This window comes from Paroedura picta, chromosome 3 (genome assembly GCF_049243985.1).
Source record: "Paroedura picta isolate Pp20150507F chromosome 3, Ppicta_v3.0, whole genome shotgun sequence".
Classification (NCBI taxonomy): domain Eukaryota; kingdom Metazoa; phylum Chordata; class Lepidosauria; order Squamata; family Gekkonidae; genus Paroedura; species Paroedura picta.
The window spans coordinates 92,072,660-92,100,345 of NC_135371.1; the positions used below are offsets into that span (position 1 = coordinate 92,072,660).

Below are 27,686 nucleotides of genomic sequence, written 5' to 3' on the forward strand. Positions count from 1 at the left end.
CCGGGCGCGCGTCGCATCCTCCGCTCTCCCCTCCCGGCCGCGCCTCGGGATTGGCGGAGCCGCTCCCTGTGCGCGGAGAGCCCGTGCTGGCGTGGGCCACCCTCGCTGGCGCTCAGCCTATCCGCAGCCGCTGGGGCTCGACGGCGGCTGAGTCACGTCCCTGTGACCGCCGGGGAGGCTCCGTCTGCCTGCCTGCCTGCCTTGCCGGCCTCGCTCGCTCTCGCTATGCCGGCCTCCGCGCAGGCGAGATCCGCCCCGCTCCAGCCCTCCCCCGCCGCCTCGCCCGCTGTCACTCATCAGAAGCTCTGCTGCAGCCACGGCAAGAGCCGGGAGAGCGAGGTAAGGCGCGGCGGGCGGCAGCGGCTGCCGCTTCCAGGGACGAGGCTGCGGTGTAGCCTCAGGGGCCCGACGTGGGCGCGGAGGCCTGGCAGGGTGCCAGGCAGCAGGGGGCGGTCATGGAGCCCATCTGGCGGCCCCTGCGTCATGCAGCGGCTGCGGCAGCAAGCGGGGGAGGCCGGGCAGAGACGAGGCTGGATTGTCGCGAGGAGCGACTTGCCCTCCAGGGACGACCTTCGGCGCCCGCCGGTCCCCTTTCGAGGCAGCGCAGGCTCCCGGAGCGGCCTGCCGAAGGCCCTCGGGGCGACCCCCGTCCTGCATCCGCCGGCGAAGGGAAGACGCCTCTTTAAACGGCTGCCCCCCTGGCCGCTGCTTCCTGCAGCCTGGCGTGGCCCCTTCCCTCCCGGGGGGTTGCCCGTCCCCGCTGGCCAGTGGGCGCCTATTTTTAGCAGCGCCATCTGCTCGCCCGCGCCGCCTCACAGGGAACGGGGGAGGGCTTTTGCCGGCGGTGGGAGCCGTCCCTTCCTTTCCGCGGCCCTCCTCGCCACGGAGCTTTAGGTGACCTTTTCCTGCCGTCGGTTGACCCCACGTGCTCCTTCTCTGAGGCGGCTTCAAGCCGAGTGCCTCCTCCGCTTAAGGACCACAAGCCGCAGCAGCCACGGAGGACCTGAAAGTAGGCCACAGAAAATGTATGGCAGGCTGGGGCCAGTGGGCTGCTCGCCTGGCTGCTGCAATCACATGTTAGGTTGTAACACAGCCCCCCCCCCTTCAGCTTCCTTTGCCCTCCATATGCCCTTGCTTGCCCTAGAGGTGGAGGCTCAAGGCATTAGGAAACTTCCCCACCTGATTTCTGGGTCTTTGTGCATGTTCCGACTGAGCTAGAAAATTCCGTAGCAGAGGGACTTTAAATGGCGTTTGGAAGCAACATACCAAATTTGGGGGGGGGGGGGGGTTCTGTTAAAAATCTAAGGATACAATCCAGGAAATTGTTCCAGTAATTCCAATGGGAGAGTTGAACACCTCCTTAAATCAGCTCCATTGAAATCACTAGGATTTAGAAGTGCTTGGTTTGCTTTGAATTATACCCTTTTGCTGCTGTCAGGTCACAGCTGGTTAAAGCAGCCCCATGGGATTTTAAAGGCAAGAGATTAACAGAGGCTGTTTGCCATTGCCTATCTCTGAAACTCAGGACTTCCTTAGTGGCCTCCCATCCAACTTCTGTCAGGGCCTCCCAAGATCTGACAAGACTGGGCTTGCCATCTAGCTCAGGCCCTTTCAGCTAATTTGTTTCAAATAGCAGTGATTCTTCAGGATGCAAGAGAATCCACAAAGCCAAAGCTAGGAAAAAATCTCGGGAAATTAAGTATATTTTGCCTTTCTCATTGATTTCAGTGGGATGTACAACTTTGGCTGGATCACACATCTAACACTGTTCCTAAATAAGTGTTGGACTTACTGGGTGTGATGTGCTTTGCATTAAAATTATGTGAACACGAGAAATATAGCTGGAACAGTTCAGAAGATGGGGGGAATCTTCCAACTTTCCCCACTCAGATGTCTAATTGATGAAGAGTTTCCAGGTTAATGGCAAACAAGCTATGGTCTGTCATTGCACCTAAGTCATAAAGGATGGCTTGCTGGCTCTCCTGCAAACCATAACTCCAAACCATGGCTAAATTAGACGATAGAAGAATATAAATCTACAATGAATAAACATTATTGTAAATGACTGTGTTGGCTGTCAATGCAAATGTTGACTTCTAGATGCTTCTCAGAGCCAGAATGAACTCATGCAACTAACCATTTATGATTTTCGAGACACAGCTATTGGTTTCTATGTGAAGCAGCACCTAAGCCTCTGCTGTTTCAGTAGGTCTTGCACTAGTAATGGTGATACGCTTTTGGTCGGTGGTCCCCAACCACCGGGCCACGCAGTCACGCATGACACAAACATACATACGCGACCCGGTCGCGCATGCATAGCATGCGCGGCCAGGCGATTGCCCTCCCTGCAGCCGCTGGTCCGCAGGCTGGAAAAGGTTGCGGACCACTGCTTTTGATAACAGACTATGCAGTCCTTTTAGGAGAACCTGGTCTATGTTAAATGCAGATGGTGTTTAAAAATGCACCCAAGTAGATCTAGAATCCTAGCATGGAAGATTTCTTATAGGGCATCTATAGCAACTCTCAAATGATAAGCTTTGCCTTTTTCTTTAACTACCCTTTTGGTGGAAATATTTAGAATAATCCATAATCTAAAGGAAGCTATAAGGGTTTATAAACTCAAGAAGCAAATTAGGAATATTCAAACATAATCTGGTGGGTTTTTAAAAATTGTTTAACAGCCTGTCTTATAAAAGTACATTCTAGGTGCTCTAAGGTAAAGGTAAAGGTATTCCCTGTGCAAGCACTGGGTCATGTCTGACCCTTGGGGTGAGGCCCTCTAGCGTTTTTATGGCAGACTCAATATGGGGTGGTTTGCCAGTGCCTTCCCCAGTCATTACCGTTTACCCCCCAGCAAGCTGGGTACTCATTTTACCGATCTCAGAAGGATGGAAGGCTGAGTCAACCTTGAGCCGGCTGCTGGGATTGAACTCCCAGCCTCATGGGCAAAGCTTCAGACAGCATGTCAGCTGCCTTACTACTCTGCGCCACAAGAGGCTCTGTAGAAGGTGATAATGCCAAGAATCTTGCCCAGTGGAGAAGAAAATGACTCGGGGGATAATAGGAATAGCTATTTGAGAGGGGGGTCTTAAACTGATTGTGGGGGACATGGAAAGGTGCTTATAAGGGATATAAAAAGGTAAAGGTATCCCCTGTGCAAGCACCGGGTCATGTCTGACCCTTAGGGTGACGCCCTCTAGCGTTTTCATGGCAGACTCAATACGGGGTGGTTTGCCAGTGCCTTCCCCAGTCATTACCGTTTACCTCCCAGCAAGCTTCAGGCTTAATATACATTGCAGTTGAATGATGGATCTATGTTTCAGATAGCTGTACAAACCCCCTTATAATTGAGGAGACAATTTAGCCTCTGCATAAGTTGCTGTCCTTGGAGAGCTTTTGCACAACATCATATTCAATTATGTGTTTCTTTAAAAAGAGACAAGATGACCTTGGGGGGGGGGAATCTAGCAAATTATTAAGAATTTATCTTATTATTTTTTAGGCTTCTGTTCTGCCCTGTCTTGGCTGAGCATTAGGAAGTACGAGTCAGCATATGGATACAACTAGTCAGCGTATATTAAGTCAATGTATGGAAACCATATCCCTGATTGGAACTTATGTAATTTCAGAGCTGCAAAAACTGCTTTAGCAGAAGTCCTCTTTCATGTATATTATTCTGTGTGGGCATGTCTTGCACCATACAAAGCATTGCTTTAGTTAGTATGATTGACTTGACTCTGTGCACATCAATTCTGGAACTCCAGTGGAGCAGAAAATCAGTTTTTAGTCTCCTGAATTCTATCTGTCTTCACATATCTTAACTCATATTTATGTGTGAAGCAGACTGTGCTGTGATCATGTGCACTCTGTGGGCTGAAGAGCTTAATCTGCCTTGCTTTCTAGACCTGTTCATTGTAAATATAAATGAATAAGGAACTATTTCAGCTATATACAGTTTCTGTAAAAGGAGCTGATAATGAGAGTTGCAATGTTCTGTACTTTCAGTGGTTGCTTTTCAACAGGTATGACTTCGTGCATTATGGAAAATTTGCACCTAATTCTTGTGTTGGTGGGAAGTGCCCTGAAGACACATTGGACTCATTGTTGCCTCACAAGACTTAAAGGCCAGGACACATTAAGAGGAGAACTGTAATTGAGTGTTTGACTCTGGACTTCCTTGATGGTCTCCCAGTCAACTACTAACCAGGTTCAGCCCTGCTTTGCAGCCAATATCTGATGAGATCGACTTGCCTGAGCCATCTAGGTCAGGTCCCTAATTCTTTTAGACAGTTGTATATGGGGACTATGAGCCTCTTGTGGCGCAGAGTGGTAAGGCAGCCGTCTGAAAGCTTTGCCCATAAGGCTGGGAGTTCAATCCCAGCAGCCGGCTCAAGGTTGACTCAGCCTTCCATCCTTCCGAGGTCGGTAAAATGAGTACCCAGCTTGCTGGGGGGTAAACGGTCATGACTGGGGAAGGCACTGGCAAACCACCCCGTATTGAGTCTGCCATGAAAACGCTAGAGGGCGTCACCCCAAGGGTCAGACATGACTCAGTGCTTGCACAGGGGATACCTTTACCTTTACCTTATATGGGGACTAATGACCATATGGGAAAAGACTGATTAGGTTACTTTTTGATTTTACAGTTGGTAGGCATAAACTAGCCTCTTGCTAGCTTTGTAGTAAAGGACATTCAATTTTGTAAAGACAAATACTGTGGATTCCGTGAAAAAAAAAACTGACAAGGATTATCGCCCCTTATGTGGAACACCTGTCCATAGGACTAAAGAGCCTTTCAATGCGGGTGAAGCAGGAGAGTGCAAAAGTTGGTTTGAAACTCAATATCATGAAAACGAAGATCATGGCATCCGGCCCTCTCCATTCCTGGCAAATAGATGGGGAAGAAATGGAGGTAGTGACAGATTTTATTTTCCTGGGCTCCAAGATCGCTTCAGATGGGGACTGCAGCAAAGACATTAAAAGACGCTTGCCCCTGGGGAGGAAAGCTATGGCAAATCTAGACAGCATCTTAAAAAGCAGAGACATCACCCTGCCAACAAAAGTGCATCTAGTCAAAGCTATGGTCTTCCCAGTTGCAATGTATGGCTGTGAAAGTTGGACCATAAGGAAGGCCGAGCGTCAAAGAATTGAGGCTTTTGAACTCTGGTGCTGGAGAAGACTCTTGCGAGTCCCTTGGACTGCAAGGCGAACAAACCAGTCAGTGCTAGAGGAGATCAGCCTTGACTGCCCCTTAGAAGGCCAGATCCTGAAGATGAAACTCAAATACTTTGGCCACCTCATGAGAAGGAAGGACTCCCTGGAGAAGGGCCTAATGCTGGGAGCGATTGAGGGCAAAAGAAGAAGGGGAAGACAGAGAATGAGGTGGCTAGATGGAGTGACTGAAGCAGTGGGTGTAAACTTAAATGGACTCCGGGGAATGGTAGAGGACAGGAAGGCCTGGAGGATCATTGTCCATGGGGTCGCGATGGGTCGGACACGACTTTGCACCTAACAACAACAACATGTGGAACACATATGCATAACGATGGGGCGGCTGCTACAGACTCATTCCCCCACACTCCTACCTTGCTTCTTCATCTTTCCTCTTACTTCCCCGACATCCTTCCTGGCCTATCCCCTCCTCCCTCTCTCTCAGACACACATGCACACACAGAGACCCAGACATCTTCCCCCACACTCCCCACTGCCCTCTCCCCCCTTACTTATCACTTCCCTGACCTCATCTCTGGTCCTTCCCCCCTCTCAGACACACATACACATACATACCCAGACTCTTTTCCCCTCTTTACCTTTTGTGACAGGAGGGCCATTATGTTCGGTGCTCTTCTGCTGCCTCAGGTGGGTGACCCATGGCTGGCAGCTGTGGGGCACAGGTGCCGTTGCTGTGGCTGCCCTGGCCTCTATGGGTGCCGCCTCCATAACTGGGCCAGCCTGCACCACCAGCATGGCTGCCCCAGACTCTCCTGGTGGTGCTGCCATGGTTGGGTTGGCCTGTGTCAGTGCCGCAGCTGCCCCGGACTTGGCAGGTAGCGCCCCTGAATCTTGGCTGCTGCCATCACTGCTGGCCATTTCAGTACCAGCTGCCTCCCAGTGTCTTCTGCTGTGTTTTTTTTTGGGGGGGGGGATTCTCAGACATCATGTCCGTGAGAACTTCTGTTTCACTGTGCGCACCATAAGATGTGTTCCTCATCAAAAAGTTTGTGTGAAAGGTTGTGTGAATTCCCCAAATACTCAAAATCATAGTGACTATATTTTTTAATTGTTGTAAAAGATATTTGGTTATAGTGAGCAAGTTGACAGGTGTTGCTGGCTACCTGGAGGGCAAAAAATCCCTTTAATGAAAATGAAAGGGATGTGTGTGAAACTGTTCATGGCATGGAACACTGCTTAATCAATAACCTCCCATGAAACCTCTGTTGAACGAACACGACAGTTTGTCTTTGTGGGGGAAATGGTCAGAATGCTGCTTTTATGCTCTTTGCTTGGAACACTTTTATGGGCAGAAACCCAGAACCCACCATGATTTCCCCATTAGCTCCATTGTGTTACCTGTTTTAAATAAATCACTTAAACATCAACAATGGTGTCAAAACCAATTTTGTAAAATTTGCATTCTTTGATTACTTGTAATTATAAATAGTGTTACAGTTATCAGACTTGTTGCTCTTAACTTCTGGATGTATATGATATAGGACATCGCTCCTTGATACATGATAACCTTCAGTTGCATATTGTTTCATATCTTCATGTTAAAATGAAACATCTTTATGCTACCAATACTGAACTTGTAAAAACAGCTTTGCATGTTTTCCTTTAGAGTGAGTATGTATACAGGGCCGTTTTTATGAGTCTAAATGACTTTGTTCTTTAAATGCTGTATGTTCTAAGTCCAACATTCCAACTTCAAGATGTCATGCCTCTGTTAGCTATACAGGTTCATCTTGATTTTAAAGGGAAGTTCTTAAGCCTTTGCATCTTCAAAGCACATGTAGAGATGTCCTTTTCTTATAATGGGACTTCTGATCTGTGACTGGATGAATAGGTCAGGATTCTTTCAGTTGAGATTACATTGTTTATTTTGTCATCTGCTTTGACAAGACATAATTAGATGTTCTATATAACTGTGAAACTATACATTTTCTGAAATTAATTTCAGGCATTTAAAACAATTAGCTTGAAGAAAAGCTAGATTTCCCCCAGCCTTGTTATTGTGTGGACTTATGCAAAACATTCTTAATTTTTGAATTATGCCTTTAGTCTTTAAAATTTAATCTAATAGTTCCATCTTTACAAATGATGCGTGTGCACGTTTTTGCCAGCAGGGGCGCAAACACGCATGCACGCAGCTCCGCACGTGTGTGTTTGCATCGCTGTTGTGCCAGTGGTCACGCCTGCCTCTTTCCCCCCTCTCACTGCAGGGGGAGGGAGGCAGGCACGGCCGCTGGCGGCCCGGTACCATGGCCTTTGCGGCCCGGTACCAGGCCGTGGACCAGGGGTTGAGGATCCCTGGGTTACAGTATTCTTTTTAGTGTCAACAGTTATATTTCAGAGTATAGTCACATTATGTATCACATGTTATCCATGGTGAAACCTAGGGGCATTTCTGCAGGTCAGTAAAAATAACATGACACCAGCTGAATCGCAAAGCGCTAAATTGTATCACACTTCCCAGGCCCTCCTCACCTTTTTGCTGTCTTGCCTTTGTCTGCTGCCTTTTCACTTGTCTCACCCTCCACATCCGCTGCTGGAAATGGCAGTAGAGAGCAATGCGCCTTATATGCGCCTGTCAATCAATTCATGCAACCAATCCTCTTCCTTCATATTTTGACACAGTTTAAAGGTCCCGCAGTGTCCAGTAACATTTTTTAAAAATCATACTTCTCTGTTGCAATGCCTATGCATGCAAAAATGCCACCCCTTATGGGATCACGAGTCCTTTGATATATTTAAAAATTAGTATTGTTCCTGTTTTTATGTGTGTGTGTGTGTGGGGGGGGGGGAGAAAACATTTGAGAGGCACGCTTTGTGTTACAACTTTGAAAAACCTATTCTTTTATTTCTGGAATCTCCTGCACACATGTCTGGCTATTCATTGCTCCAGGCATGTTGCCATTTTTGAAAAGAAATCCCCGTCCCCGGGAACAAGGGAGATGAAGGCAGATGTGTGTGGGGGGGGGGGCCAAGCAGGCGACTTTAGCGTGTTTGAGTCTCCATTCCTTCTGCTGGTTGCTCTCTGGTAGTTCGTGCTTTTTAGGTTGGCGAATCCACGTTATGCGATTCCCCAACTCGCGCTTTAAAATGGAGGATGTAGCGAGCTGGTCAGCTGGCCAGATGCTGGATGTGGGCGATGTCATGTGGAGTGGCCAGAATATAACGCCTATATTAAGTAAGCATCTCACTATGTTTATCGTGTGTAGAAAAGCCCTAGGTTTCTTTCCAAGAGTATACTCAAAGAAGAGACACTGCCAGTTTTGGCTCCTTACCAGTGATGTGTGTTTGTGTGGTCATTGATATACCCACCTATCACATTTTACCTGTATACTTGATACCCTTGAGTCTTCCTAAATTCATACCAAAGATAATTAAGTTGTGAAATAGTCTTATGTTTGTTTTTATCAGTGGCTTGAGCTATCATACAGTTCATCCTATGAACTATAAACTGCAGCAATCATAATAGGGAAATGTCTGGGCCCAAATTTGCATGATTTGACATTTAAAATCTTACATGGATTTTAGAATTATGAGAATGTGCAAGGCTCAATGAAACTCTCAATCAAAACTTACTGTTGTTATAGCATGAGCTCTTAGCCCTCCTGTTCCATTCTTGGTTATCGTTGATCACGGGATAGATTTCTCATCTACAAGGTTCAGACTATGCGTTAACATTTAGTTTCATTTGTGACCTAGACAAAGTTCTCATCCTGAGTTCACACAGAGAACATGCTTAGACTCTTCAGCTCTATTAAGGGCCGTTACACATATTGAAAGAGCCTCTTGTGGCGCAGAGTGGTAAGGCAGTAGAAATGTTGTCTGATAGTTCTGCCCATGAGGTTGGGAGTTCGCTCCCAGCAGCCGGCTCAAGGTTGACTCAGCCTTCCATCCTTCCAAGGTTGGTAAAATGAGTACCCAGCTTGATGGGGGGTAAACGGTAATGACTGGGGAAGGCACTGGCAAGGCCACCCTGTATTGAGTTTGCCATGAAAACGCTAGAGGGTGTCGCCCCAAGAGTCAGACATGACCCAGTGCTTGCACAGGGGATACCTTTACCTTTACCTTTACTTATACATATTGATCTTGAAGGTTGTGAAGGGCAGATTTTAACTTAAGTCTCCTGCAGGTGAAGTCCTAATAGTTTGCTTGTGAAATGTCAGTACTGATACAGGAGATTTGGCTTGCTTCAGATTTGGGACAAGTTTTGCAATTGACTGGATACAACATGAACTGACTAGACATAGCAAGAGAGGGGCAGAGAAGCATTATTAACAGTATAGACCATCTGAATGAGTGGCTGGCATATAATGCTGGCTTTGAAAACCTCCAACTTGCTCAAGAGGTTTTCAGGTGCTTAAAGGTCATAAACTTGGGAAAGTGGCTGCTCTCTGGTCAGCATTCATGAACTAGAGCGTCTGGTTTCAACACATGCAGAGTTCATGGAAGCTGATCTGTAGTGTTCCGAGTATTCCTTCGTTATTACAATACTAGAAGAAAAGCCCATTGTATCCCTTAATACAAAGGGTGCTAGGCCCCACCCCGCAGCCCTGAGCAGGCGAGCCAAGGCCTAGTGAGGCCTCAGCAAGCCTTTTCGGGGCAGGGGGGAAAGCGTTGGCGGGGACTCCACTCCTCCCACTGCTGCCCCTAAAAGCTCCACTGAGGCCTATGGAGGCCTCAGCGGGCCCTTTCGGGGCAGAGGGGGAAGCACGGGGCGGGACTCTGCTCCTCCCCCTGCCTCTCCCAAAAGGTCCACTGAAGCCTTGGTGGGCCTTTATGGGGTGGGGGAGGCACTGACGGACATCCCACTCCTCCCCCCACCGTCCTGGCAACCCCCTACCAATGCCTGGCAAGGCCACAGCTGGAGCTGCTCAGTACAATTGGAGCACTGGTGGGATCTCCCTTCCTCCTCCCCACCTCCCACCAGTCCACAGTCCTAGGCCCTCCGCCCTCCATCCCAGCACCTGCTTACGGGGCTGGAATGTCTTCCAGATGGAAGATGTTGGATGGGGATATGACCAATGGTGGGACAACCTTCCTGATTGGCCTTTCATTGGACAGACAGCCAATCAGGAATGGGACAGCTGACCTGATTGGTTGTTACGCAGTGAGTCCCAGCTCCTCCCAGTACCTTCTTACCATTTTATTTAGAGGTACAGATACTTGCAGGAAGCTTGCTCATGTGAGTGCACAATTGTTTTCTTTCACTGGTAATATAGAAAATCACTTTTGGCCTTTCAATCACATATGCACTCCTACAGTTGCAGACTCATAGCCTTCTTGGAAAGTCCAAGATAATTATCCTAGATCAGTCTTTCTCAACCTTTTTACCATTGAGAAACTCTTGAAACATTCTGCAGGCTTCAAGGAATCCCAGAAGTGACATGATCATGCAGAATATGGTTGAGAAGCATAGCTGTGTACAGGGCTCCTCCCTTGCCACCCCTCAAGGCCCATCATTAGCCATTCTGGGAGGGGAGAAATGAGTTGACATGACCATATATGGTCATATCACCTAATAAATCTTTAACAAATTAAAAAAATATATTAAAATTAATTAACTCCCACTTATTCAGGAAACCCTTCCAGGGCCATCAAGAAACCCTGGGGTTTCACAAAACCCTGTTTGAGAAAGCCTGGCCTAGATAAATGGGTTTACCTGGTCCTTGCCCAATCTCTCCCTTCCGAAAGATTCCATTTTAACCTTACAAAAGGAGAATGAAGTTGATCAGCCTGAACACTATGAAACAGGTGGTCATTGAACAGTCAGTATTTTTGGAGATTTTTGTCCATCATTCTAGCTTCAGGAGCCTTAACTCTGACAGCATCCTTATTACACTTTTTTGTAGCATGGTTTATGTATCTGCTAGGAGTAAAATTTTGGTCCAAGCCAGAAGAGGATCTTTACTTAACTCAAATGCTTCTTTACTGTTTTGTGTCACCTGGTTGATCCTAATAAAAGGCATTGCATGTATTGTGTTCTAATTTTTTGATATTATCTAACAACTACATCCCGCTCTAGCATGCAGCTTCTTGTTCAAATTAGTGCTTCAGGCTGGAAATAGTTGTTACACTACCTGCCTGAAATCCACGCACTATTATCATTAGCATAAGAATAAATTGTGTTCCAGTCTGTAGCCAAAATAAGCAGCAATTTAAGCACTGATGCTTCCTCCAAAGCATTTCAGTGTTTCTCTCCGCTGAGGTATTACTATCTGGGATGCATTTGTTATGTACTTAGTTTTCATTTATGCTGTTTTTTATGGTAATTCGTATCATGAATCAGGAGGCTGCTGGAATCCTCAGCATCTGTTGTGCAGACAGGAGAACTCTGGAAAGAGAAGGCATTGTATAAAATGTCTGGCTCACAGGATGGAGTTGGCGGGACCAACTAATGGATTTCATGGTCCATTATATAAATTAGGGCTAAATGTTCATACTGATCAGTTATCTTGCATTATGCATAATGAATGAGATAAACTGGTAAGGGTCTGTTTTATATTAATTTATCTAAGAAAAGGACTCTGTGTGGGAATCTGGGTTGGTCTTTCTCTACTAATGTACCCTACCATTAAAAATCATGCCTGGGACAGTTTCCACACAGAGGACTCACCCAGCCATTATGTCGTGAAGTCCCCTGTTTTTTTTTTTTTACCTCAGGATGGCTCCCCAGACCTTTTCCCACTTCCTCATGGGGGAGCCTTAATCTTCCTTCCCACCTTTTGCCTCCCCCATTTTTCCAGACATGATAGCTGAGGGACAGGAAGTGAAATCTTCTCACCATTTTTTTTTTTACTTGTCAGTCATTCTTACACGGCAAGAACTCCTGATCATCTTTTAGCACCATTTTGTCCCCTCTAAGTCCAAAATTATTTTTTAAAAATTAATCACCACATTCTCGTTATAATGCACAACTGTAACAACACAAACAAGGGGATACAAAAAGGTGAGCTGTTTTATTGCCTCATACCCCCCCCCCCCCAAACACACAAAGAAGAAAGAAGAAAAGGTGCCAACCAAGCATGGTGGTGAGGTGGTTGCAAGGGTTGATGATGGAGGTGATGCTCGGGGGGTGGGTGGGAACAATGGCTGACTGGGGAAAGCCATATTTTCCCACTTCTGCCTAGCCCTGACATACACCCCATTGGACTCCACATCAAAACATGGAATGCAGATTTCTGAGTGTTCCCTTGATGTGGGCAAACTGAGGAGGCCAGTTGGGACAGCCTTGGATCTGTGTTTGAAGGGTCCCAATTCCTAGTGGAAATGGGGGAAAAAACTGGACACAAAGAAATAGAAATCAGAGCCTTATTGCTTGTGTGGAAAGGTTCTGGGACAAGCTTACCTGGAGCCTATATTTTAGATTTATAGGAAAGGGGCAAAAATGCTCTGGACCACCGCAACCACCTGCTTTTCTATTTCAAGAGGTTCTTTGATAAGACTCTTAACTGTGATCATAGTTCCATTTGTTAAGGGTAGAACTGTGAAAATCCTACTGCTATAACATTATGGCTTTTTAAATGAGTCTTATGTACTTATGGAAAGATCTAACCCCCCCAGACTATTTTGGTGGATTTTGTTTTTATGGGTTTACTTTTTTTGTTGGTGACTTCCCTTTCTATATTGAGGTAATAAGATGAAAGAAAACAATATAGGTAGATTTGGGATGTGTGAGTCGTACAGAAGAACAAGTACGAACTCAGCTGATCCATAAATACTGTATCCACAGATGTAGGATTTCGGAAATGTTTTGATGCTGAACGCTACTCTGAAGTTAACTGATGGTTGGATTTATGATTTCTGGTATTGGTAAAACAAATAATTCTAAATGTCTATCTTTTGACAGAAAATGGCTATTCCCCCTGCTTATGCTGACCTAGGAAAATCTGCCCGAGACATCTTTACCAAAGGATATGGTAATTATCGCCAAAGGGAAAGGTATATCTTGCACCTGGGTCTTTGAGTTCTAGGATTGTATACAAATGTCATTTTACTTCTGTCTTTCCTACATACTATCAATATCCATGGTTTAAACGGTGCCCTCAGAAACAGGCATTTCTCTTGCCTGTTGGGGCAAAATGCTGCTGTCTGTCAGCATCTTGCTGAATCTACATTCGGGACTGTAGTTAATATTCTCAGTGGTATTTGTCTGGTTCTAAAAACCAGAGCCCAGGTCTCCCTCCAGAAATATGTCAGACCATATGATGGAATAATGTAGTAATTGTAGGAAGCTATTAATCAGTGTATCTATTATACCATTTTAAGAGATCTCAATTAAATTGTCAATTTAATTCAAGCTGATAAGCTGAATAATCAGTCCGGTAACTTCACCCTGTGAAAGAGAAGAGATATAGGCTACAGTCTGACAAGGCTGTAACTTGTGTGCCAGTGGCTGTGCTGTGAATTGGGGGTTTTCTTTTTTTGATGGTCACTGCAGCACTGCATTCTGTGCTTCCATCATGAACGCTCTCTTTATGCCTCTTAGTCTGTTTCCATTGAGATTCGGTTCTTGCTAGTCCTATCCCAGTTCTATCAGTCTACTAAGCAAAGTATATTCATTTATTTATTAAAATATATATATATCTTACCTTAGTTTTGGCTCGTTTGAAGCCTTCCCCCAAGGAGCAGTGATATGTGGGTATAAAAACAACTCTCCTTCTTTACAAATATAGTAGAAATGGATGTTGTTTCCTAAAAACAACCACTATTATTTCTTGAATATATATATATAAATCAGCAATAGCATTTTGCCCCCCCCCCCCCCGGCCACTTTGATTCTAACCATTTGGTCTTTGTTTTTAATTTCTTAGGATTTGGTTTAATAAAGTTGGATTTGAAAACAAAATCTGAAAATGGATTGGTAGGTAGACAAGGAATGAGCATGGTTTTTCAATATTCCTTTTCACTGGGACTTCTAGTAATGTTTTATCATACTGTTTTGAATTTCAGCTATAGAAACTTGTATGTCACATCACCGGACTTGCCAAAAGCCTTCTACCTTCACCTCTGCTTTTATTGCCCCCCCCCCCCCCCACAACAGCATATCTGCTGGGGTCTTGAGGCTCTGAGGACTATCCACTAAACCAGTGGTCCCCAACCTTTTTTATCCGGTCCGGTCAACACTTGACAATTTTACTGAGGCGGTGGGGGGGGGGTAGTCTTTTGCCAAGGGACGTCGCCGCCACCACCTGAGCCCCTGCTCCACTTGCTTTTCGGCCGGTGCCCCTGGCGTCCTGCTGCCCGCAGCAGCTGCGCAGTGCCATGCCGAGGGGGAGCCCCAGCCATGACGCCTGCCGGAGAGCACCAAAGGTGAGCTGGTGGCAGAGTGGCAGGGCAGCCCCCGAGGCAGTAGCTGACTGATCCATGGACCGGGACTGGTCTCCGGACCGGGGCTTGGGGACCACTGCTCTAAACTACTCGGATGTGAAAGCTATATACCTTGGTATAGCTGACAGCTTTCCTTATCAGATAGAAAGATTATGAACTTAAAGACATTGGTTGCCCCACTAATGGAGTCCAAAAATGTGCATGCGCGGACCTGTTGCGCATGCGCGTTTACACTGGCGGTCGTGCTTCCCTCTCCCCCCCTCCCACAGAAAGAAGCTTTGGCGGCTGATTTGCTTGCAGCCTGGGAAGTTTCTCACTGTGGGGGGGGGCGGGGAGAGGGAGCCGTTGCTTTAGTACACATTGGGGACTACTGCTTTAGTACGCATTATAATACAAGTACTGTCTACAATAATTGAATGAAGACATTTGGGTTTGTTATATAAAGTTTTCCTCCAGTGAAATTGGTAGGTAGTTAGTGTTTTTTCCTTTACTGCACTAGATAAAAGTTGAAATAGCTGTGTGAAGGTATGTTATGTATGACATGCATGCTTCAGTTTTAGGAGTTTCAAAATTAGCAGAAGAGGGACATAAACTTTTGTGGATATGCAAATAGAATTGTATATACATGTGTGCAAGATCATTTTCTTTTCTTTTAGGAATTTACAAGCTCAGGTTCAGCAAACACAGAAACAAGCAAAGTTACTGGAAGTTTGGAAACCAAGTACAGGTGGACAGAATATGGCCTGACTTTCACAGAGAAATGGAATACTGACAACACACTAGGCACAGAGATAACTTTAGAAGATCAGGTAAGCATTGGGTTGAAAGACTAATTCATCTATTGTGAGCAGTCTTCTTTACACCAATAAACGTAACTAGTGAATTTATTTTTCTGTTCAGCTTGCCCATGGACTGAAGCTGACCTTTGACTCCTCATTTTCTCCTAACACTGGGTAAGGATCAAATCAATTTATACAACAATTTTGATTAGCTTTGATTAGTTTTCTAGAATGCTGCTTAATACACATATCATTTGCAGTCTGAGATATGGCTACTACCTATTCTTTGTGTGCAATGAAATGCTGTAAATTCTATTTTGAACAGTCAACATTTGTTTTGTAGTTGCTAATTCTGGCTTAAGCTGCATATACAGCTCTTAAAAGGCTAACATAGAGCATACATGAGCACATGCATGAAGCTACCTTGTGCTGAATCAGACCATATCTCTATGCACACATGCAGTTTGTGATGCATAAAGTACTACTTGTCAGTTAATCTTGTGCCCTGGTAGCCGAGTTGGGCAGTTTTGAATTTCCTTTCCTTCAAACTACATGTCTAAATTCTTTCAGGCTGTAGCCAGAAATTGTGACTGGTTGGATGTTCCTCTGGTTGTTTTCACCTTTTAATTTGGGCTAGGAAGACTAATCAGCTAGGAGATTATACTTTTGTGCAGGGGTTTCTTCCCATTTTCATCATCCTTTCCAATTGCTACACGTCAGAGTGTTCCATAGAATATATCCTAAAGGGAGCCTATTATATTATGAGTAAAATGTATATGTGCATGTGGGTGTCTGGCTTTCCTATCTTCACATTTGACTTTGAAGCAGCATTAGAAACTGGTTTAGTTACCAATTTTGACTTTTATGGACATAAAGTGGAACTGATGATGATGATAGGTGCTCTGGGTCCTTGTTGAGGAAAAAGACGGGATAAAAATTAAGTAAATTAATAAAGGAAATGCTAACATATCAGAATTTAACCTAATGTAAGAAAGTTGTAGTTAAATTTCGAAACAGTTTAGCTACTGACACAGTACAAAGAGTATGGTGTTGAGCCAGGGAGTTTTCCTCCTTTGTCGAGGGAGGAGAATGTGCAGAGATACTTCCTCTTGGAGTGCTCCTTGTGTAAGCACTTTCAACCAGGAACTACTGTTTCAGTCCACAGAATGTTTCCAGGGTCATGATGGGTTGGGATGGGAGCCTCATTCAATATTCAAAAGCAGTTGCCACCATTTGATCATTCTGTTTAGAAGACTCAGCATTTCATTATTTGGTGGGTATATATATCACAAAGGAACTACAGTACTTCCCGCACCATCTCCTGATGCTCATGCAGGGGCCGGGGAGAATCATCTAGTGAGAGAGGGTATAACCCTAACCCCTCCTTTGAGTCTCCCATTTGGTTTCTCTTCCCTCACCTTTCCTCCACCTGTACTTTAAAATTGAAAAATTGCCCTGGCGGGGGGAAGGGATGGCATTGGAAAGGCACTTGCAGGGGAGGATATGGGGCCACAGGAGAGATTAAACTCCTTTTTCCTCCCACCAGTTTTCTCTTGAACATCCTAAGCCCTAACAAAGTCATAAACCTTTACAAATATCTCTCTCAGATATTTCTTACAAGAAATATCTGAGAAAGCGATATAATAAAGCTCTTAAAAAAAAGAAGAAGCTCTGATCAGTAGCCAGAATGGTTTAGTTGGGTCAGCTAAACATGTCCTCTTGTTTATCACAGGGAATGGGAGGTAAGCCAACAACCTTTCAATTAATTAAGAGGTTAAGTGACATCTTTCACTTACATGGAGTAATGCTTGATTAGGACTGATGTGACACACTGTTTGTTACTGATACTACTTGTAGGTGATGACTTTTGAATTCGGCTTTCTGACAAATGCTCTTAAAGTTTGTTTTCCAGACTGAAAGTTACAGCAGCGGTTAGTGAGAAACAGATGTTACTCTGCTTTTTAGCATAGATTACTATAATATTCACCCTTCTGGGTTGAATGCTGCATTTCAATACCAGCTATAATACTAGTCATTTATGGTCTTTTCTTGGTTCTGACTTCACAGTCAACTGTGGTCAAGAGATCCTGAACTTTAAAAATTATTATTTTTAAATGAGGCTGAAAGAATGTGTATGAACTTAGACAGATTGTGAGTGGGTGGGCAGGAAGGGATGTGCCAGTGTTTGTCTCTTGTGGTCTCTCCTCCCTCCTTTTCCCCCTTCCCTGACTTCCATCCTTCAGTCCTTTCTGACCCTCTGCTTTCCTCCCTCCTTCTCTACCTCCCCACCCATTCATCCTTCCTTCCTTCCTACCTTCCTCTGTTCCTTTCACCACGGCGAGATCCTAGCGCCCGTTGTATTATGTGGTGCAGCAGGCTTTCTCCCCTAATCATTAACCGCTCCTGCGGAGCAGATAAAATAAAGCCCTATGGGCTAATGGGGAGGAGTTAGGGCGGGCCCTGTCCGTGATAAAGACTGCGAGTGGCACTCGAGGGCCAAGCGGCCAATGGCCCGGCCGTGCCCACCAGGGGGAGTCACCGCACAGAAGGACAAGCAGCCTTCCAACATGGTGAGTCCTCCCAGCACCTTCCCCTCACCATAGGGACAGAAGCAGGGATGCCGCATCAAAGACGCCCCCCCCAAAACGCTCCCACCCACCGCCAACTACCCCCCTCCCAACCAAGCCCCTTCCCACGATGACGACGCTCCCAACACAACACACACCCTCACACACATGCACGCACCCACCCACCCACCGCTAAATACCCCCTCTCTCAGCAGACTCCTTTCCACTCCACCGCCGCTGCTTCCAGCAGCACCCACCCACACGCACCCACCCACACACATGCACGCACCCACCCACCCCTCAATAATCCCCCTTGCCCCCAAGACCCCTTCTCATGCCGTCGCTGCCGCTTCCAGCACAACACAAACGCACCCACACACAGACATGCACGCACCCATCCACTGCTAAATACCCTCCCTCGCCCCCAGACCCCTTCCCACACCGCTGCCATGCCATGACAGCCACTGCCCCGCTGCCATCCCCACCCTTCCCACCCCCACCCGTCCGTTTCCCCACCCAAACGCTGCTCGCCCCGCAACTCCTTACCTTTTCCCCGTCCTCCGCGTCCCAGGCCCTTTCCTGCGCTTCCTCTAGCGGTGTGGCTAGGCCGCCCAGCCCGCGTGGCCACTGCCACGGTGCTAGACTGAACCAGTCATGGGTGGACTCCCGCGAATGCCTGGTTGCCCTTCCCAGCGCCCCAACGCGGCCCCAGCCCATTCTTCCACCACTCATGCACGGCCTCCCGCGCTTGCATTTTTGCCCTCCCCATCACCACTTCCCCCGCAGGCCCACCGCCTCCACAATTCCACCTCCCCCCACCTATGCGTGGGGAGAGGACACCGCCCAACACCCCTAATCGACCGCCTCTGCAGCCTGCCCTGGCCTTCTGCTGGCCACAGCCCCACGGCTGTGCCGTTCCCAATGAGGAGGACACCGAGCCCCGTGAGTGGGCCACATGTTCCGCCTCGCCTTGCCCTGCGTGCCCGCGGTAACCTGTTTCGGGGGGGGGTGGCTACGAGAGATGGGGATGGGTGGGTGGGTGCACCCGAGCGTGTCCCCTCCCCCGTTTCCCCTTTCAAAGCCCATTTTATAAATGGGCTTTGTAACTAGTACAATATAATACAAAAACCCTTAATCGCATCCAAGGTATAAAACAACATACAAAATTAATTTGATGACACAGATCTATAAAATAATAACAATTGCAGATGGCCAGGGAAGAGTGGGTACAAAAGTCTCAAGGCCAGTACTCTTTACTGTGGACCATAACTATAGATAAAAACTTGGCTACCAGTTCAGTGATCTCTAAGCATTTATCAGCTAGCAGCAAATAAAGAGACCTTGTGTCTGCAACATTAGGGGAAGGTAAAAGCGGGGAAATCAGATCATGAAGTTGACAATTATACTCATTACATCGCAAAATAATATGGCAAATTGAGTCCGGTCTATACAACAATACCTGCAAGTTCTTTCTTTATGGGGAGTTCTCCTTTACCTGCCTGTTTGTGAATCAAGAATGGGGTATTGGAAACACCTTCTGGCTGTGGGATTATAGATTATAGAGTTGCTATACCATGTACATGGCCATTGGATATTGACTGCTGTCCATGCTGGTATCTGGTAAGTGTCAGAACACCATCTATTTACCATCAGATGTACTGGTAAAAAAGCTTAACTTTTACAATTGCATTTTAAAAGCAAACAGACAAAAAACACTGAAGCTCTTTAAGAACTGAAGGACAGGCTGATTCAGCAGATTCATTTTCACCATCACATGACCTGTGCTTAGATGTAAATTGCACCGGTTGTATTTTTTAATTCACCTGTAGCTGGTAAAGGCACAAGACTCTGACAGGAAAAAACTGAAACAAGACAGGGAAAAGGAAATTTCTGCTTAACATAAAGCCTTGTTTTCTTTTTAGGAAGAAGAATGCTAAAGTTAAGTCTGGATACAAGCGGGAACATATCAATGTGGGATGCGACATGGATTTTGATATTGCAGGTCCATCAATACGTGGTGCCTTTGTTGTTGGCTATGAAGGGTGGCTGGCTGGCTATCAAATGACTTTTGAAACCGTTAAATCCAGAATAACTCAGAGCAACTTTGCTGTAGGCTATAAGACGGATGAATTTCAGCTTCACACCAATGTGTAAGTATTTGTACTAGAAAATACAAAAATAGCAAATAGGAATAGGTAATTTAAGCAGTGTAAAGGCAGAGGAGCTATTGAAATCATGAACTTGGCTGTCTTAAATGTCAATATATGTTTTGCCTTTTGTCTACACCACTGTGGTGTAGTGGTTAAGAGCAGTGGCCTGTAATTCAGAGAGCTAGGTTTAATTCCCCATTCCTCAACATGTAGCATGAGCCTCTTGTGGCGCAGAGTGGTAAGGCAGCCGTCTGAAAGCTTTGCCCATGAGGCTGGGAGTTCAATCCCAGCAGCCGGCTCAAGGTTGACTCAGCCTTCCATCCTTCCGAGGTCGGTAAAATGAGTACCCAGCTTGCTGCTGGGGGGTAAACGGTAATGACTGGGGAAGGCACTGGCAAACCACCCCGTATTGAGTCTGCCATGAAAACGCTAGAGGGCGTCACCCCAAGGGTCAGACATGACTCGGTGCTTGCACAGGGGATACCTTTACCTTTACCTTTACAACATGTAGCCTGATAGTGCTGTTCTCATACAGCAGGAATATCAAGGCTCTGCCAGCCCCACCTACCTCACAGGGTGTCTGTCGTGCGGAGAGAAAGGGAAGGTGCCTTTGAGACTCCTTCTGGTAGAGAAAAGCAAGGGTATAAAAACCAACTCTTCTCCTTCACCCAATGTAATGAGAACTGTATACAGGACAGTGATTGAGGAATGTGTGATATGCATCATGAAGAAGTAGGCTTGCATCATGGCAACGCAGCCTTGATACCTTTGTCTCCAATGATCAGGTGTGGCCCCTTTTTCTAGCTTCATGATGCACTCCAGAGATAGCTTGGTGTAGTGGTTAAGAGGGGCAGCCTCTAATCTGTGGAACTGGGTTTGGTTTCCCACCTCCACATGCAGCTAGCAGGGTGACTTGGGTCAGTCACAGCTCCCTCAGAGATCTCTCAGCCTCACCTATCTCACAAGGGGGTAGGTGATTGTAAGCCACTTTGAAGCTCCTTAGGGTGGTAAAAATGGGGTACAAAACCCCTGCTCTTCTGAATTTGCACCCTTTCATAGGGAGCAGGGGTCTGTCCGCCATTGTTTCATGCCATAGTAACCTTATATACTCAGTTTGGTGCTGCCTTTGAAAAGTGCTTGGGGAAATACATTGTAGTTGTGAGACTCTTGATGGGTGCTAATCAAAGTGATCCTATTAAACTGTTCTAATCCGTACTGAGAGCATGTTTGTGGCCGTATGTACTGTTGATTTTGATTTTTCTAAATTAACAATCTCAGTCCCATGTCACTATCATATCATCTAAAATCTAATACAGAAAGTGTATTTCTCATCAGCTCTGCAATGTTTGGAAGAGGCTTAGCCGTATGCTTCCTTGTTTACAGAAGTAGAAACACAGACCATTGGATATTCCTTTATTGTTTTGTGGTTTTGCATGGCATTAGCCAGAATCTGTTGGGCTGTGAATAAAATTTAAAAAGTAATGAATAAGCAAGGGATAGATACACAAAGCAGATGAAATGTCATATCTCAGTAGTACAGTTAATTTCCATTTGTGCCTCCCCCCCCTTTTAATGAAGAAACATTAAAGTTGTTTGCTTTACAAACATTAAAGACCTTCTAGAATCCCTAGTCTTCTTTTCCCATCCTATCTCACCATCTCTACCGGTTTGTTTTCACTGGTATGTTGCAGTTCTTGTTGTTAGAAAGTGTGTGGCTCAATGACCCTGAAGAGCTGTTGCTTCTTGAGTGTTCTGTTTTGCCTCCCACCCTTCTTCAGAGACCTGTTTCAAGTTACACTTCTTCCAGCAGAGTGCTTTTTAATTAAGAGCTACCAAATCACAAAAGCAAAGAGAGAGATCATCTAGTGGTAATGTATGTGCCAGTTGGAATTGGGACCTATGTATGTGGACATTTGTGAAGTTCTACCATGTACAAAACTTGGTGAAACAGGGAGCCTGCAGCAGCCCTGGAGAAAAGCAGCACATGATAGAAACAAAACGATAATGAAATGCTGTAGGCAAAGTGGTGGTGTACCATTATTGGCCACGGGTAGCTTTTTTTATGGTCCTTTAAAATCCTGAGCAGTTACCAACAGTGGCTTCACATGAGGTCTCCAGTAGATACTGGCCATAATGCATCCTTCAGAGGCCTTCTCAGGAAGATGTCGCTATTTGTTATTCTTGCAGGAACGATGGTACAGAATTTGGTGGTTCTATTTATCAGAAGGTCAATGACAAATTGGAAACTGCTGTTAATCTTGCTTGGACAGCTGGAAACAGCAACACTCGCTTTGGAATAGCAGCCAAATATCAAATTGACCCAGAGGCATCTTTCTCTGTGAGTAGTATATAGACATGTTTTACTTAGAGGAATCTTGTAACCGAAAAAGACTTCCTGAACATTGCTTAGTATTTACTCTGCTTGCATTCCTAATACTAAGAGTATTTTAAAATACTGATATTAAATACTGATTGCTAGGACATGTAGCAATGAATATTCAGATAATAACTAAGACGAGTACAACGATATAGGCTAGATATCAGGAAAAAAATTTTCACAGTCAGAGTAGTTCAGCAGTGATATAGGCTGCCTAAGGAGGTGCTGAGCTCCCCCTCACTGGCAGTCTTCAAGCAAAGGTTGGATACACACTTTTCTTGGATGCTTTAGGATGCTTTGGGCTGATCCCGCATTGAGCAGGGGGTTGGACTAGATGGCCTGTATGGCCCCTTCCAACTCTATGATTCTATGAACATAAACAGGCTGTTTTTGTTTAATGTAGAATCTGTATTTGTTTAATATAGCGTTCGAAGGGGCCACACAGACCATCTAATATAATCAATCAATCTGTGTTAAAAATTGACCTTGTTAATATTATTTGTCTTTATTTTTGTGGCTTGCTGTCTGGTTGAGAGATCAGAAAGGGAGGCAGGCAAAATTTTATTGTGCAGGATGTACTGGGGCTGGACAAGCTTAGTCAGGGAAGGAGATAGCACAGTTTAAAAATGTAAAAAAATTCTTTGGATATTCTGTCTGACACATTTGAATATATGTGCACCCTGTGAATTGCAGCTCCAGGATGCCTGGCAGAAAATTCAAAGTGTTGGTGCAGGGGTGGAGGAGAGACTCTTGGCCTGCACTAGGCTGAGGGTTTCAGGCAGAGGAACTCCTGGAGATTTGATGGTGGAGTCTGGGGGGACAGAGTCCTCAGTGGGGAAGAATGCTGTAGAGTCTACCTCCAAAGCATCATTTTTCTCCAAGGGAACTGATCTCTAGATGACCTGTAATTCTGAGAGACCCCAGGTCCCACCTGAATGCTAGCCTCCCTAACTAGTCCCCTGCATAGGCCAGGCTGGCAGTAGAGAGAGGAATAATTATTTTTTCATTATTTTGAGCTTTTGAGCTTTTCCTTTCTTTGAACAGCAAACAAAAAACAAAAAATGTGCTGGATCCTTTGACCTTTCTCAACATCCATTATATATAATGGCCTTATTGGTTCTGCTGCCATACACAGAAAATCACACCTGAGAAGCTACCTTGCTGTAGTGGTTAAGAGTGGTGGCCTTTACTCTGGGTTTGCTTACCCACTCCTTCACGTATAAGCAGCTGGGTAACCTTGAGCAAGTCACAGTTTTCTTAGAGCTCTCTCATCTTTACCTACATCACAGGGTGTCTGTTGTTGGGGAGAGAAAGGGTAGGCAATTATAAGCCGCTTTGAGACTCCTTTGAGTAGTAAAAAGCAGGGTAAACCCTCCCCCCCAGCTCTTCTTCTTTTGTAAGATTTGTGATGGCCCCCAGCTCTTTCCCTTCCCCCCTCACTGGTAATTTTCCCAGAAAGATATTGAATATAATTTTGCTTTTCATAGCATCTGAAAAAGTGAGCTCTGAATCATGAAAAAGCTCATTCTGGAATAAATGCTGTTCATCTTTCAGCTGCTACTGAACTTTTGTTAATATCTAGCTACACAGAGATTAATACAGCTAGCTCTCTGGAGCAAACTAATACCCTATTGCTTACTTCTGCTTGTACTATTGGGACTGCAAGTACAATTACCACCAATCGAGTTATCTTAGACTACACTTACAGGGCATTGCTTAGCCGAATGAGGGCTCCATCCCCAAACCCATGAAAGTCTATTAGATGCCTTAATTTTTTCAAAAGCTTTCGATTCTGATAAGTGTTTAAATGTCACTAAGGCTGTAGATGTTACTTGAGCTGAGCTTCCCTGAACTCAGTGGATTTTGTTTCCAAGCAGACATATTCTCTGTTTCCTCCCCAACCAGATTAGTAGATAATTATTTTTTGTGCTAAACAATAAGAATTTTGAAGCAATAGTCCTGAAACCCATTAATTGTTTTGCAGGCTAAAGTGAATAATTCCAGCCTGATTGGTTTAGGATATACTCAGACCCTGAAGCCAGGTAAGTGCAGACAGCAAGTGAATGAAAGAAAGTTGTCTTCTAAAAAAATCTAAAAATTATTTATCTCCCTTGAATAAATAAGTTGCTTGTGTGTCATGTTGTATGGAAGGCTGATTATTTTCAAGCCTGGTGACCAGCTTTTTCAGAATCTTCTAGCACCCATATCTATCTTCAGGTCATGTATGTTTAACCCTCCCCCCCCCCCAAAAAAAAACCCAGTTAAGAGCCAGTGTGGCAGAGCAGTCAATGTCAGTCTAGGACAAGAGTTTGAATTCCAATTCAGCAATTAAGTGTACTGAGCAACCTTGTACAAGTCACTTTTCTCTTGGCCTAACCTATCTCACAGGGTTGTTATGATGATGATAAAATGTAAGAGGAGAGAATCATGTATGCTGTCCTTATATCCCTGGAGAATATGCAGATAAAGCACAATGCCACATCATTTAACATGTGATGGTGTCACTTGACACCACATGGAGGGTTTCCTCAAATTCAGTAGTAATTGCACAGGTTCTGGACAGATGGACATATGCTTCTGTCTTCTGAAGGCCAAAAGGCACAGGGTCTCTTCTGCAGTGGCACCTCTTCACTGGAACGCCTTCCCTTCTGATATTCACCAAGTGCTTACAGTTTTGAACACTCCTAGGCATTTGAGACAATTTGAGAGCCAGCTTGGTTTAGTGGTTAGGAGTGCAGACTTCTAATCTGGCGAGCCGGGTTAGATTCTGCACTCCCTTACATGCAACCAGCTGGGTGACCTTGGGCTTGTCACAGAACTGAGAAAAACTGCTCTGACTGAGCAGTAATATCAGGGCTCTCTCAGACTCACCCACCCAACAGGGTGTCTGTTGTAGGGAGGGGAAAGGGAAGGCAATTGTAAGCTACTTTGAGACTCCTTTGGGTAGAGAAAAGTGGCATATAAGAATCAACTTCTTCTTCTTCTTCTATTGTAGTACAATCCCTAAGAGCTAGCATAGTGTAGTAGTTAAGAGTAGTGGACTTCAGTCTGGAGAGCAGAGTTTGAGTCCCCATTCGTCCTCCAGATGAATCCTGCTGGGTGACTTTGGGCTTCCTCAGAGCTGTCTCAGCCTCACTTATCTCACATGGTGTCTCTTGTGTGGTAAAAAAGGGAATGTGACTGAAAGCTGCTTTGAGATTCCTTAAAGTAGGGAGGAACGGGATATAAAACTACTCTTCTTCCTGAACTGACCTACTTAGAATCTCATTCAGATTTATTCATTGAGCTTACTCTCAGGAAAGTGTTTTTATGATTTTGCTGTTAGTGAACAAAAAGCCAGGTAAACACTAACTGCTGCTTATAGTGTTTTAGCTTGTTCATAATAATTTATTATACTATTTCATTAATGCTTAGAGTTTTATTAATAATTATTTTTGTATGACTGATTTTATTTGTGAGCTGCCTCAAGTGGCAGTTTACTTAATTTACTTAAATGTTTCTAATGTTAAAGAATGGTAAATTGACACCTCATTGGTCAATGGTGTTCTTTTGCTAGTCTTGATGCAATTGTGGGAACCTCTGCATGTAGCAGGGGGGAAAATGAACACCATATTTAAGTGTGGGTATGTGAACAAACTGACCTTGCCTAGTCCCAGGCGTGTGTCCCCCGTAAAGATAATTGCAAGCAAGCTAAATCACTCCAAAATCTCAAAATGCTTTATGTCCAGATGGCATAAATTGTTTTTGAATTCCTGTGAACACTTACTGTTTTCTCCTACTGTTTTCTGTGCAGGTATCAAATTGACATTGTCTGCTTTGTTGGATGGGAAGAATGTCAATGCTGGTGGCCACAAACTAGGTCTAGGACTGGAATTTGAAGCATAAAAGAAGGGATTGTATTGTTCCCAATTCTGAGATGCTTTACAGCATAGCTACCTTCTGAATTTAGTGTACTTTTTCAATGTTTTATGTCTGGGATAAAATTATTGCCATGTGTCAGTCCCATTGAACCTGGTTAAGATGACATTTCAAAACATTTGGTTCCAGATCTCTTGGGAATGTTTATTGGATGTAATTGTTATATGAAGGTCTGCTTCTGTCTTTAATCTTTTTTGAAGATAACAGCTGATATAAAGGAAGACAGTCTTGAAGGTCATGCTTTGAAAATGTCAATCCACTACAGTGTCCAGGAAATGCACATTCCTGACAGAGATCAAGCTTTTGTTCTGTGAGAGCACGCAAACTGGTTTGAAAAGGAACTGCTTAGGCTGATGCATCACACACTGTTTTTAAGTCTTAACTTAGTTCTCCCTCAACAGGTCTTTTTACACCAATGGCTTGTCCTTGGAGTGCTTTAGAGTGTTCACTTTGTATAAATTTGGCGTGTAGGAAGTTTGATGTGATTCAGCCAATAAAATTCACATCCTGTGTTGTGATTCCTTTCCCTTGTAATAATTATGGAAAAGCTTGAACAACAGAGCCATACGCAAGGAAGAGTCTTTGTAATTGTAATCACCTAGTGGCATTGCATTAAACAAAATGGACTTTGATTTATTTTATTTTTTATAGCAGTAAGTGGTACATATTCAGTCTTCCATTTTGTGTATGTGTGGAATTAGACTCCCCCCATCCCCCACATGCTGTTTTGGGCACCACTTAAAACCGAAAACCCAACTTGAATAAAACATTGAAACTTCATATCTAATTGTGTCTGTGTTGTTAAATAGTTTAATATACCTAAAATCATAGAGTTGGAAGGGAACTCCAGGGTCATTAATCCAACCCACAGCAAATGGAGGAAATTCACAACTACCTTCGCACCCACAGTGACCCCAATTCCATGCCCAGATGACTTCCTCTAAAAAAAAAGCCCCCAGAATCTCTGGCCAGACTGACCTGGAGGAAATTTGCCTCCCAACCCCTAAGTGACAATAGGCATTTCCCTGGCCATGCAAGAAAGGGCTACAAGAGCCAAACATGGACACAGCCCCTTCTGCCCACCAATTTATAATCTGCCTGAATAGTTTCTTGGCTATGTATAGGTCTGGTAGTGTGGTATTTCCATTTATTTGGTATTTCCACTACTGTGTTCCTCGTTGATACCAAGTGGCTTTCAAGGACAGCAGCAGCCACCAAGATTTCACCCAGTAAAATTAATGGGCAATCCACATCTGGAGTCAACACATTACCCCATAATCTCCAGTTGCTCACCTGGAATCCATTGAGCAAGACAAGTTTCAGGGATGTCCTGAAATGG

The 27,686-nt window shown here is 44.9% G+C and overlaps 1 protein-coding gene across 1 annotated transcript; it reads left to right on the top strand.

The window, feature by feature from the left end:
- VDAC1 (voltage dependent anion channel 1) lies at nucleotides 1–27,127 on the top strand. Its single transcript, XM_077326853.1, has 9 exons — nucleotides 1–339; nucleotides 13,076–13,145; nucleotides 14,040–14,089; nucleotides 15,213–15,365; nucleotides 15,457–15,509; nucleotides 19,825–20,052; nucleotides 22,240–22,390; nucleotides 24,414–24,471; nucleotides 26,223–27,127. The coding sequence occupies exons 1-9, from the start codon at nucleotides 226–228 to the stop codon at nucleotides 26,312–26,314; spliced, it is 969 nt and encodes a 322-aa protein (XP_077182968.1). The 5' UTR covers nucleotides 1–225; the 3' UTR covers nucleotides 26,315–27,127.
- The last annotated feature ends 559 nt before the right edge of the window (nucleotides 27,128–27,686 follow it).